The 12,130-nt window shown below is 45.6% G+C and overlaps 1 protein-coding gene across 5 annotated transcripts in view; it reads left to right on the top strand.

The window, feature by feature from the left end:
- LOC122378241 (GRAM domain-containing protein 2B-like) overlaps positions 1-11,899 on the top strand; it is a 97,519-nt gene extending 85,620 nt beyond the window's left edge. For 3 of the 5 annotated variants that reach the window (XM_043359108.1, XM_043359081.1, XM_043359100.1), the window contains 3 exons: positions 3,531-3,723; positions 8,563-8,632; positions 9,727-11,899. In XM_043359108.1, the coding sequence (XP_043215043.1) occupies positions 3,531-3,723; positions 8,563-8,632; positions 9,727-9,795 (332 nt within the window). In that variant the 3' untranslated portion in view covers positions 9,796-11,899. The remainder of the gene's footprint in view (positions 1-3,530; positions 3,724-8,562; positions 8,633-9,726) is intronic. The other 2 variants (XM_043359115.1, XM_043359091.1) reach the window with 1 other exon arrangement.
- The last annotated feature ends 231 nt before the right edge of the window (positions 11,900-12,130 follow it).

Genomic DNA, 12,130 nt, shown 5'->3' with positions numbered 1-12,130 from the left:
AACTTGCACAATTATTTTCATTTTTAGAATTGTTTTCTGCTTTCGCATTGTTTAATTTTCCATATTATTTTCTTCAAATAAACCATCGACCTTTAACTTATCAAGTATATTTTTACATTATCCTGACAAAGGAGCAGTCACATAATGTCAGAATAAACATCCAGTCACTTGACGCAATTTATGAACACCAAGGTTCATAGGTATTTTCTGTGGCTCGTTAATGCTAATTGCTGCATTTGATTTGTAATATTTTTCGTTGGTCTTGATAGAAAAAAGATGTGGTCTTGAAAAAGTACCTATTCGGCTATACATAGAATGGTTACCTAATGGTTACATACAATAATTATGTTTAGTAGTCTGTAGTAACTATTTTTGGTTTTATTGCCAGATGGGCTCATCACTTATTTATCCGTTTGTAGAAGACATGTTGGTGTGCTGATTGCTGTTACAGTTGTTTCTATAACACTTGATTGCTATAACAGGACTAAGCTGCTTTCCTGAAACCAATAATTAAATTCTTATAATTAAGTTTAGTGACGGTCATAATTCCTTCTCTATTAATGATTTGCCAGAAGTACACTGATAAAATAAACCATTTAACACTTGTTCAACGGGTGGCACGTATTATCAATTCGCGGACGGTTGGACCGAAACTGGAGTGTGACTGAGGCCTATTTATGGCATCGATCGAAGTGACCTTTTCAAGGGTCACTGACAGTCAGAGGTCACACTGAGGTCATGGGATCGGCCAGATGGGGGTAACAAGTGCTGGTCTCAATAGAAAGAGAGGAACTGCTAGGGAACGGGGTTCGCTACGCATAATAACGAGGGTACTGCATAGCAATTGACACAATAAGCCTTCGGTATGTAATGTAGCTACTGGCGCTCCTAACTGCGTTCTTCGTCAAAAGAGTCTTGTTACTCTTTTGTGATATAATAATGTCGGTAGTTTTATATGAGGAACAAGTGGTAGTTTCTATGTGCTTTTGGATACAGAACATTACTGAGTATTTTATTCGTTCAAGTAAATTTTTCTTTTGCAATCAGTTTTTGTATTTCTATAACACCTGATTGACAAAAAATAATGTTGTCAATAAACTCAGCAGTCTTTCTTGTAGGTATCTGCGGCCGAAGCCTTTGAAGCGCGATGGTGCCAGTTCCTGGAACACCGTCACGTCACCTCTGTTTACCACGGGGTGGGTGGTAGTTTCTGAACCAATTGTTTCGCGTTCGGCGAACTGCGCTGCTCGTGTCCTGTTCGATATCCTAGCGACCTTGCCGGCGCTGCCTGCGCATTGAACGTGAACTGCGAACTACGTGGCTACTGCAACAATGTTTCTTAGGTACGCTTACTTAGCTGGCAAACTATGCCAGCAATGTGGAAAAAAAATATTATAAAGTAAGACAAAAGGCTGCACAGAAATTGTCTTCCAACTTTCAAACAAACTTGTAGGCAATCGGTAGAAGGAGCATGAACCATAAAATTTAGCGCAGTCTGAACGCTTTCAGTTGAATAAGCACATGCCACGGGGGACACACAACATTTTACATCACCAGAAGGAATGGCAGCTTGTCCCCATTCCAGTTTATGTGTCTACATTCCTCAATAATTTCTTTGTCGCTCACTGGTAACCGTTGGGGATAGAAGCAGGGGGAGGGGGCTCAGGGGGGGGGGGGGCGTTCCCATGCCAGCAGGTCGTTAGGCGCGCGTGAAGAAATGTGTCAATGGCTACCCGACAGGGTAGCGTTGCTGATCGTTACATAGATGAATCGTCGGTAGCACGGTGACAACGAATAGCACATCGTGGCTATGGTCCTGGAAAGGTGCTGTTCTGAAAGTGATGATTATTATTAGTCGTATTTGGGTTGATTATTTGTATTTGTATTAGGGTTGATGTCCTGCATCGTATAAATGTTATCAATTTTATTAATTTATTAATTCCTTACACTTCTTATCATCACGGCTATTTTAGGGGGATTTGTTGCTTTTGTATGGAAATAGAAATGAACACAGCCGCAGACACCTCTGCAGTAGCAGCATGACCTCAGTGTACTGAGGACATGAAACATACAACAATATGTATTAAGGTGCATGAAGTTTGGGGTTTGGTTGACTCTTTTTTCATTATCAAGGCGTCGTTATTAGCTAAACGCACGATACCCTCCGGCGGTAAGATACTGAACTGATGAAGGCGCACAAACACAAAACATGTAGCTCATTTTCATTTCATTTGTATTTTCAGTCCTTCATTTCTACTTGCTTTTCCTTTTGAAGCGTGTTTCAAGGTCATCCGCTTTGGCGCTGCGTGCAGGTGTGTATGCGTGCATTTCTTTATCAATAGGACCGCCTTATCGGGTGACCTGCAATTAAAGCCAAGGCTAAAGATAATGAACGGTCTAGGGACCTAACTTGCTTTTAAACGCGGGTAGCCTAGGTAACCAACCAACCGTCTTATCGTGTGATCCACATGATACGGCGAGCCATCCGTGATGTTTTTGTACACCTACCACTATGTACGACTTCTTGCTTCACCACTTGTGCACATGTTGAGTTCCATACGTGGGCATGCTTTTAATTAAATAATTTACTAAACACATTTCATTATAAGCTTCATTATCAGCAGGACATATTATTTTACCTGATAGCTGGTATTTTAAAGCTAACTTACACCCCTATGCACAACATAAATAACTTACATATTATATTATAAATAAGAAGCAGCCACCTATCATTCCACGCCGATCGAGGCAGCCTTCATCCAGGCAATTCAAAACCTTTCGTGTGACGCTGTTGCCTGCAGCACGCGTGGAACGTCGCTCTCACGACAGGCACATACATGTCCGTGAAGAAGGCACGGTCCGTGTGGAAAACTCACGCAGGACAGTGTCGCCATGACACACTGGTCACGACCTAATGGCCGGGTCGTATGAATGATAAATGTCTGGATGGCAGAGTACCGGTGGCTATGTGAAGGTCAGGTGTGGGTAGTAGCTCTTGTTTAATGAGTAGCATTAACATTTAACTGTCATATGCCGCTTTGTTTAAGAGGTTGCAATGTTTAGAGTTGATGCGTCTTTTTAGTTGTTGACTTGACGGAACCGGAGTTCGTTTGCTTGAGTGGGTACGCTGGTCAGATTGCATTCAATTACGCTAAAATGGAAATCCTGTTTCTTCTTTTGAAAGCATTTAGCCAATGGGTTCAAGCATAGCAGTGCGGTATGATTTTCATAATGAGTGAATTCTTAGCCCAGGTATGACCTTTAATAATTTCTTAAATATCCCTCACCTTGAAGTGTCCCTCCCCTGCCATTCAACTGACCTGCATCCCGCACCTCCCTTGTCCCTGACCTAACCCGTCCCTACCCCTGACCTGATCTGTCTCTATGGCCCCTCTGTCTCACAGTCGCACCTTCACAGGCGTCCCTGCCCCTGACCTGACCTTCAGTCTACCGCCCCCTGACCCTTGACCTGACGCCTGTGACCCCTCTGTCTCACAGACCCTGACCCCTGTGGCCCCTCTGTCTCACAGTCTCCCTGTCGTCGCTGCTAGGCGGAGGTCTCTCCAGTCTGTTTGCCTGGCTCTCTGGGAACAGCACCGCGCACCGCTCCACACTTCTACTTCTGTTCTGCAACCTGCTGTTGCTGCTCATTTTCTGCTCGTCGTACGCATCGCTCTCCAGAATGGAGGAGATCCAGCGGCGCATCGAGAGCCCCTACCAGAGGTGAGAGGAAGGGAGAGAGGGGGAGAGAGAGAGAGAGAGAGAGAGAGAGAGAGAGAGAGAGAGAGAGAGAGAGAGAGAGAGAGAGAGAGAGAGAGAGAGAGAGAGAGAGAGAGACGGAGAGCGGGAGAGAGAGAGAGGGAGGGAGGGAGGGAGGAAGGGAGGGAGGGAGGGAGGAGGGAGGGAGGAAGGAGGAAGGAGGGAGGAGGGAGGAGGGAGGAGGGAGGGAGAGGGAGAGGGAGAGAGAGAGAGAGAGACAGAGAGAGAGAGAGAAGAAAAAAATACTGAAATTCGCATGCCAAGTCACTTACCTACTGCCGTGCAAATAGGTAGCTATAATTCACACAATAATGGGACACGGAAGTGTTACAAAAAAGGCCATTACCACCTGTACATACATTGTACATTGTTGCGGCACTATTTAATGCCCACGATGTGCGATAAGCTGGTCGCCATTGCCCTAAAAGCCGCACAGCGTATTTATTCCGTTCTTCGACCACTGTTTACCGGTTGCTATGGACCAAACAACGCCCAATGGCGCGGGCCGCGGGGGCGACCGAGGACTGCAAGAGCCATACCGGCCTTTGTTATATGGTGCTGAATAGTGAATAGCTCATCGAACGGTGTTAGCTGTGGACCGCTGTTAGGGTCTGGACGACAGGTCGGCAGGTGTGCTTCATTTCATTCAAGGCGACGATACTTAAAAGGTTGGCATGTGCAGGTGGCGACATGACAGGCTGATGAAATGGTCTTATTTGTGGAGTAATTTCAACAATGAATAGTGGCATTAGGGTGAAAATTCGTTTATAGCAGTACCCGGTATGGTATTGTGATAGGCTGACGAAATAGTTTGTGGTGTATTTTTAACAATGAATAATAGTGAATAGTGATGTTAAGTCTAAAAGGCATTTTACGAGATACGTCACGACTCGTGTGATAGAACCCAGCAAGTTATCAAGGTCCTTTTTACCTAAGCATGTTAGGTAAAGTTTAGTGGCAAGCTTAACCACTTGCATTACCTATTTATTGCTTAACAAAGAATCCAGTTATTCGAAGGCCTTCTCGGGTCAGCGAACTTCCTAGAACGGCAGTAGCTCATTATCAAACGATTCGCGGGCCGTAATATTCAAAGCCAAAGAGCAAACGAACGCTCTCTAGCTTCGAAGTCGGATCACCGGTCTCCAGAGGATACAGGGCGAGGCTTTACATTCTAGCAACCCGAGCGCAACTATGTGAGGTCACGCCACCACCCGTGTCAACGAGACTAATCCATGAACCAGCGTCCAGCGACCTGTTGGATTGTGCAGACCAGCGCTGTGGCAACTAAATGGTCCGTGATACAGGATCATGTGACTCCAAGATTTGGCAGGAAGGTCAAATATTCGTTGGCTACATGGGCGTATTATGTGTTCTGTTCTTAGTGTTTCATCTTTATTAGTTGTACAACAAAGCACGAACATTCGACTACCGACTGGTGCGTCGCGGTGGCTAGCCTATCTCGTTGGGCCGGGAGTGTTCCGATAGGCCAGCGCACAACTTGTCACTTGAACAGGCAGAAGCGTGTCCCTAATAGAGCTATAGCATCCACTGGCTGTCTAGTGGGATGATCGTTAGCCCGAATAACGGCAAAAGTGACCTATAGAATGAGGATACATTGAACGGATAGAGATTCTGAGGATAGCGATAAGATTGCGATGATAACGACAATATTGTCTTATCTCTCTTCGATTTCAATGAACACTTCTCGATACATGGCATAAGCAATCGTTTTGACATTAGCAGCTCATTGTCGTATCAATATAGGATCCCATGAAATGCAAATTTCCCCATGAAATGCGGCGTAGACCCTCCCACTGGCTACGCCGTCCACTATTTTACGCATTGGGCTGCGCGCTGCGTCGCACTCCCTTGTTTCCTGCATGTTCGTCGACGCTCTTCCGTTGCCTAGCAACCGACCTAAACAAACTACGTCACGACACGGCTGGGCCTCCCCTCCCCCATCAAAGTACGGCCGTGACGCCATACCCGATCACAGCCCCTCCCCTTAGTGAAGTATCGACCGGCTTTGTGTAGTAGTAGTGGGGCGGGGAAGGGGAGGAGGGGGGTACCGAGTTGTGAACACAATCGTTCGTAGACATGGCACTTAGCATGGCACCTTGACGTGGCGTAATAGGCAAACTTCCTAGCATGACGAAACTCAAACACACAATATGAACTAGGAATGTTGTCCATTAAAGTTTCTGAAAAATGGAGGCCACAGGTCGCGGACGAAGAATGTGCCTGAAGTATCGCATATTGTCAAGGCTATGGATAAGCCTGCTGCGACCCGTAAAATGGCCCTAACGGCTAAGGTACCTCTGTCGGGAATGGTGTTCTAATACTAAGAATTATTTATCTCTGTTTTGCTAGGGATTTTAAGTCTCACTTATCGCACGCACTTTATTTTTGTAAATTTTGGTATTCAGTTTTGTATGTATTTTTAAAGCTGATGTTTAACTTAACATATTGCAGCATGTTTTACAATAACTTCATGTCTACCTGAAAATTCAACCGTTCGCTCGCAACATCAACTGTTCCTGGGTATCCAACCCACGTAAAATACAATAGAATTCCTTTATGTTTATACATAACAACACCTATCAATAGCTGCAACACCCAAATAACACTTAGGAACATAATGCACACCAGTTATATTATACAATGCTGTATTTTTCTTCAATGTCAACATATGCATCGTTCACGGGATATCCGTAAAGGATCCAATGTTGACGAAGCCTTGCGGTACAGTATACCTACCAGGCGTTGACCACTAACCCCATCTATCGGCGGATTGGCGTACTAGCATTAGGCCCGCGTCACATGTCGTACGAGCTTTTCAAGGGATCACGCTATACAGTAACTAGATACAGTAACTAGATATGTAACTAGATACGTCTGCGCCATGCCGAAAATTAATGACCGGATGTCTGAGGACATCGTCTTCGGCCAGGGCCGGCACATATTTGACATTATTCAAGCTTGACAGCACTTCAGTCCTGAATTATTGGCATGAAACCATCTCTCCGTGTTTACAAAATTCCTAGCCCTTTGTTCAGTCTTGTTTGTTTGTTGCCCCTGAGGACGAAACTCAGCAACCATGCTGATCCATAACTCTGCCGGGTCCACACAACTGGCCAATAGCAGCCAATTCGAACCTTTCGTTCCACACCGATACTGCAAACAATGGGGCCTGTTGACTGACAGAGGGCCTCTCACAAATCAATAGAACTCACCCGGCCCTGGGAGCGAGTCAAATGTCAGGTGCCGCCATGCCAGGAATGGCCAGTTTATGAGGTGCAGTGGATGAAACTGCGGACATGGAAAAGTTATGGGATGAGATTCGGGTTTAACGAGAGCATGTTTAGTGGTAGTGCAGAGGACATGCTTATCCTGTAGGGAAGAGGATACGGGAGGCGCAGGATTAAAAGAAGGCACGGGGAACTGAGGTATAACCAAGTGAGGGATGCGTTGGATTTCGCATGATGCATAGGAGTGAATGCAGGGATGCAAGAACCGTCGACCTTGTAAAGGAACACATACGTAATTTATAATCATCGATAGAACATCGTACGGTACGACGCTCTTACACTGTAAGTATAGGACGGTCGTCAAGGGAATACTGATCTGTATAGGTCGGGAGGGGGAGTCGGGGGGGGGGGAGCTCGCGTGACAGTCACATTTGGCCGCCGACCATGCACGCTAGGACCGGGGGTCGGCCGTCGTCGCGGCCGACACGCCACTCTCTGACCTGTCACGGATTCCGACGGGTCATCTGTCTGCCCATAGGTCGCCGATGGGGGTAGGGGAGGGAGCAGTGGCCACGGGGCCGTCACGGAGCACGAGCTGTGCAGTGCCTCTGAGCGGGGCGGCAACTGGTCATGGTGTTCGAAATTATCGTGGTGGTAGCTTTTAGATCATCGTTGTATTTTGAGGTAGTATGGCTCGGATGTTCACATTTTAAGTTTCAAATTAGTGTTATTTTTCAATAGGTATAGAAAAGCCCCAAAGAAGATATTTTTCAACCATCGTATATGGCCATTATGCTGCTTTTGAATAAACACATCAATCAGATGCAGTTTTAACCTTCATAGCCTAATATGCTAAAAGCATGATATAATTTGAGTGCAACATTGAACTGTTGTTTTTTGGAATGACGTGTGTTCAACGTGTATGGCCTTATTATGTCTTATCATGCTGTACGCTGGAGTTTAAAATATACTCCGACGGTGCACGCAATGTGAGCGCATTTTAAAAATGCGTGCTATTGCAGCTATAGCGGAAAACATGTTTGTCGCTCCACAAAGCACACAATGACTTCTTATTTATTGATGACCTGCGGTTAAGCATGCATAAGCTGCATATCTAGCCACTTATGCTATGATCGTCGCAAAACAATTAAATAATTTCACACCAAATGGCTCCAAATTTTAGTTGCCTGAAAATACGATCAAGCAAATGATGCAGTCAATAACACAAGCCGGAATAATCTTGTCCTTTGACATAGATAGGCTCCGCCACGGTTTTAGGATTGGGGGTTCGTCTTCGACCATAAAATGATCTGCTGACAGCCTTATACAATGCATACAGCCGCATTACGGAAACAAAATAATCGGAGGGGATTCGAACCCGCAAACCCCGGTGGCGGAGACTCTGCTTTGGCCTAAGAGATAAATATTCAAATACACAATTCAAAATACAGAGCTTTCGGTAACGAATACCTTGATCACTGTGTGTACTGTGTATGCTAAAATAAGAAGAGATAAACCTTTATTACAAATGTTTGTTTTCCTTTTTGTGCCGCAGGGTGGAGACCCAGGAGAGCTTAGAGGAGGCGGAGCGGACGCTGAACCTGCATCTACAGCAGCTGGCTATGGTGAGCTGACGTCACTGGGTATACCTTGTTATGGCGTCACTGGTGGAACTCAGCCAGCTATCTATCGATTCAACCAGCGCCGACAGCCGCCCAGATTTGCTTCCGGCCCGCCTGTATCGAGGTCGTTAATGGAATGAAGGCTATTATAACAAACCTCGTAAATCATGACAAGTATGGAGATGAGAGCTATAAAGGCGGCTCAAAGTCCCGGCGGCATAAAAGTAGAATCCGTGCACGTTTTAAATTAGATTCAGCTGGTAGTGGTGTGAAATCGGTGTGGATGCAAAAATGTAATTGATGAAATGAAACCGTTAAGATAACCGTTAAGTTAAATGTGCATTATAAGCATGGTCATTTCTTACATCACAATTAGCTCACAAAATTAGATTATCAACTGGCAAAACACTAACGCTCATGTAAGACTGAATAGTGATGACGTATTTTTTCGTGTTTTTATTTATTTAAGAAATCGTTTAAAGCTACCGCTGCGTTTTGCAGTTGTCAAGTTCAACCACCAACGCATTACACGGTCCAACAAAGCAATAAATGTTTGCATCAAGCTGCCCATCTAGGCTTTTTGACCTACCTCTGGAAACATTGATTCCTAGCATCTCTCTCTTTTCGTGAGCAACTGGTGGTTGGTTCCGTAGACTGGGATATAAATCAGGATAACCGTCAGCCCAGCTTTATCGACCCATAACGACCTTTACGGGAGGAGGGTCACTCCGATCAGTGATAGGCCGCCCAGATTGTCAGGGTGGCAGGGAATTCCAGTGCAGTGATGCTCTGACTCTGGTGCTTCCTGGCGAATTCATGAGAGAGGAAGTAAAATTCGAAGTAAAATTCATGAGAGAGGAATACGTGAGGTTGCGTGACGTAGTCTTAGCTGAAAAATACTTGCATTGATCTGTGCTCTAATTTCTAAATCTGTACTTGAACATGCCTGTTGACAAATTTACTTATTTATTCATTTGCATTTTTTATGAGAATAGCGCATATTTGCTGGGTGTCCCACGGACCCACACATAGTAGTGCAGAATGTCTTTTGAGAACTTTAGTTTCAGCTTCTAACCACCAATATTATTCATTTCCAGGTGCGGAAATCTCTGGAGTCTCTGAGCAGTCTGACAATGAGTGGCCACCCCGGCGGGGACTCCACCTAGCGGTGACCTCTGGAGGTCACTGGCTGGTCCCGGGACCCACCGCGGAGCCCGGAGGTCGCCCACGGTGGCGCCCTCTCTGCTATCAGCTCATGTGGCGCTACCTCTGCCTGTGGCGCCCCGTGCTGACAGGCTGAGCGCTGAGGAGCGGAGGCAATCGCCGCTGCGGGTCGCGGAGAGACGCTGGACGTCTTCTCTCGACGGGCCGCAGCTGGGTGACGATGTGAATTCAGTGGTGCCACATGGCCCGGACTCTCCCAATGTCGAGCAGCCATTTGTTGTATCTGCCGCTCGGTTTGCTCGACCCGATGGGCGCCAACATAATAGCTTTAACGGCGTTCTGTCGCGGTCCCCTGAAGGCGGCGGCCGTATCCTGGAGCTCAGTTTCGTAACACGACCATAGATGTCGTGTGCGATGCTTGCCAAAGCGCCCTATTGTGGTCTGCTAGTTGACTACTCCCCGTGCAATACCTATCCGGCACGGTTATTTGCTGAGGAGTTGTGGATGCCATTGGAAGAGTATTTTCTGGGGCAGAGACCATTGTTATGTATTATTGAAGTTTACCTGATGTTACTAAAAAGGTAATCGGATGTGATGCCGGCAGACCTCCTGCTGAGAGGCTATGTAGGGACTGGACGAGGAGCTTCGCATGAGAGCTGAACCAGTGGGGCAATATATAGGCATTATGCTATTATCCAGCAACCATTGACCAAAAAGCCTACTTAAACATTTAGTTGAGTGTGGTATTCGTAATTGATTGTTACCTATTGAGGTCGACTCATCTTCCCGAAAATCACCTTTGAAATGGTAATTCCTACCCGTTTGAAATTCATGTCGTTAACTCTCCTGCACGTCCCATCAGGGTTTATCAATGCTGTCTACAGGTTTGCTGTCGTCGGTCGTTCGACAAAGGCACCATTTGCTTAGAGTGTTTCGCAGGGTGCCACCATAGCTCCTCTGTTGTTTGCTGATCACCGCCCGTGAGGTAGCTATGACCACGGACGATGTTTGATCGCCATTAAAAGGATCAGAACATCTTGATAGGGGCAAAGGTAGGAGACCCAATCACCTGAGGTACAGTGGTCATACTTAGGTGCCCCATGTACAGGGACATTGACTTAGTGAAGTGGAGTAAAGATAATCGTGTCACTTTCGTCTGACAGAAACACTGACAGGGAGATAAATAGGCAAAAAAGGGACTAGAAAGTCAGAACCCGTTAAACCTTATGATGATTTATGAGCAGCAAACTTTTATATCTTGACTTTTTATTGTTAAGAGAATCCGGTTTCACGCAGTTAATTTCGTATTAATGTGATGCTAATCGGAATAATTCTTAACTGGTGTTGCGAATGCAGATAGGGGCACTCTTAACGACTTTTGATATTGTTAACGACATATTTCCTAATTTGTAGAAGTCGCCTTCCTGGAGGTTATGGTGCGTCATATTGTGATTTTCGTCTTTATGATTCAGGCGCTTTATGTCAAAGCTGCAAATATTATTTGGTTTATCATGGTGTGATGAAAGAGCTTGATGTAAGAAAGACTGGTGGGAAGTGTTGGGATTTTGGCAATGTTCCACTTTTCGTTTTCAGTAGTGTCGTGGTTATGTGAAGACCTGTGTTTCATCGGGACTTTCTGAAATTCTGAACACCGGAATAACATTGTTTTTATTTCTGGGAGATCTCATTTGGTTCAAAGAAGTGGTTAGAATATGTGTAGGCGCATTTCGTGCTGGATGGACCCGGCTTGTACTTATTTTCAGAACATCGTGTCACACTTGTAGTCACATTGTATGCTTTGGAATGTCGTAAAAATATTTCCAATTCGTCCCAAACCCTCAGCTATTTGTACCCAGACAGCTATGGACCAGGGATCCTCTGGTCTACACTTTGTGACAAGGCATCGCACGATGTTGTGACACACGCCGTCATGTGGTGTTCGAGCTGCCTGTATTCGCCCGGTATGTGTTGGTATGTATGTTGTGAGCCTCACCGTGGAAGAAGAAATCGTTTTGTTGCGCTGCGCTGCCGCTCTAGGCGGCCATTGTGAGGTCGTTATTGACTGTGATACATACACCCAATCAATACATTCACCGGTCTCGCGTATCCATGGGCGTTTATGTTGCTAAGTCGAAAATAAAAGCCGTGATAGGTCGTGGAACGAAAGGTCTCTGCAGTCTTCAGACCATTTCATAATACATATCAGTCATTCACACGAGTCATGCATACATACAAGATTGGACCAAATACGAATAGTCAGTTGACGCCGAACAGACGAAGGAAATACCTATAGTAGCTATCTGTAACGTATGATCGACCACTACAGTACCTACGCAA

This window comes from Amphibalanus amphitrite, unplaced genomic scaffold (genome assembly GCF_019059575.1).
Source record: "Amphibalanus amphitrite isolate SeventyFive unplaced genomic scaffold, NRLGWU_Aamphi_draft 000007F_arrow, whole genome shotgun sequence".
NCBI classification, from domain to species: Eukaryota; Metazoa; Arthropoda; class Thecostraca; order Balanomorpha; family Balanidae; genus Amphibalanus; species Amphibalanus amphitrite.
The sequence above is the reverse complement of the archived record's forward strand: the minus strand, read 5'-3'. Positions and strand labels throughout refer to the sequence as shown.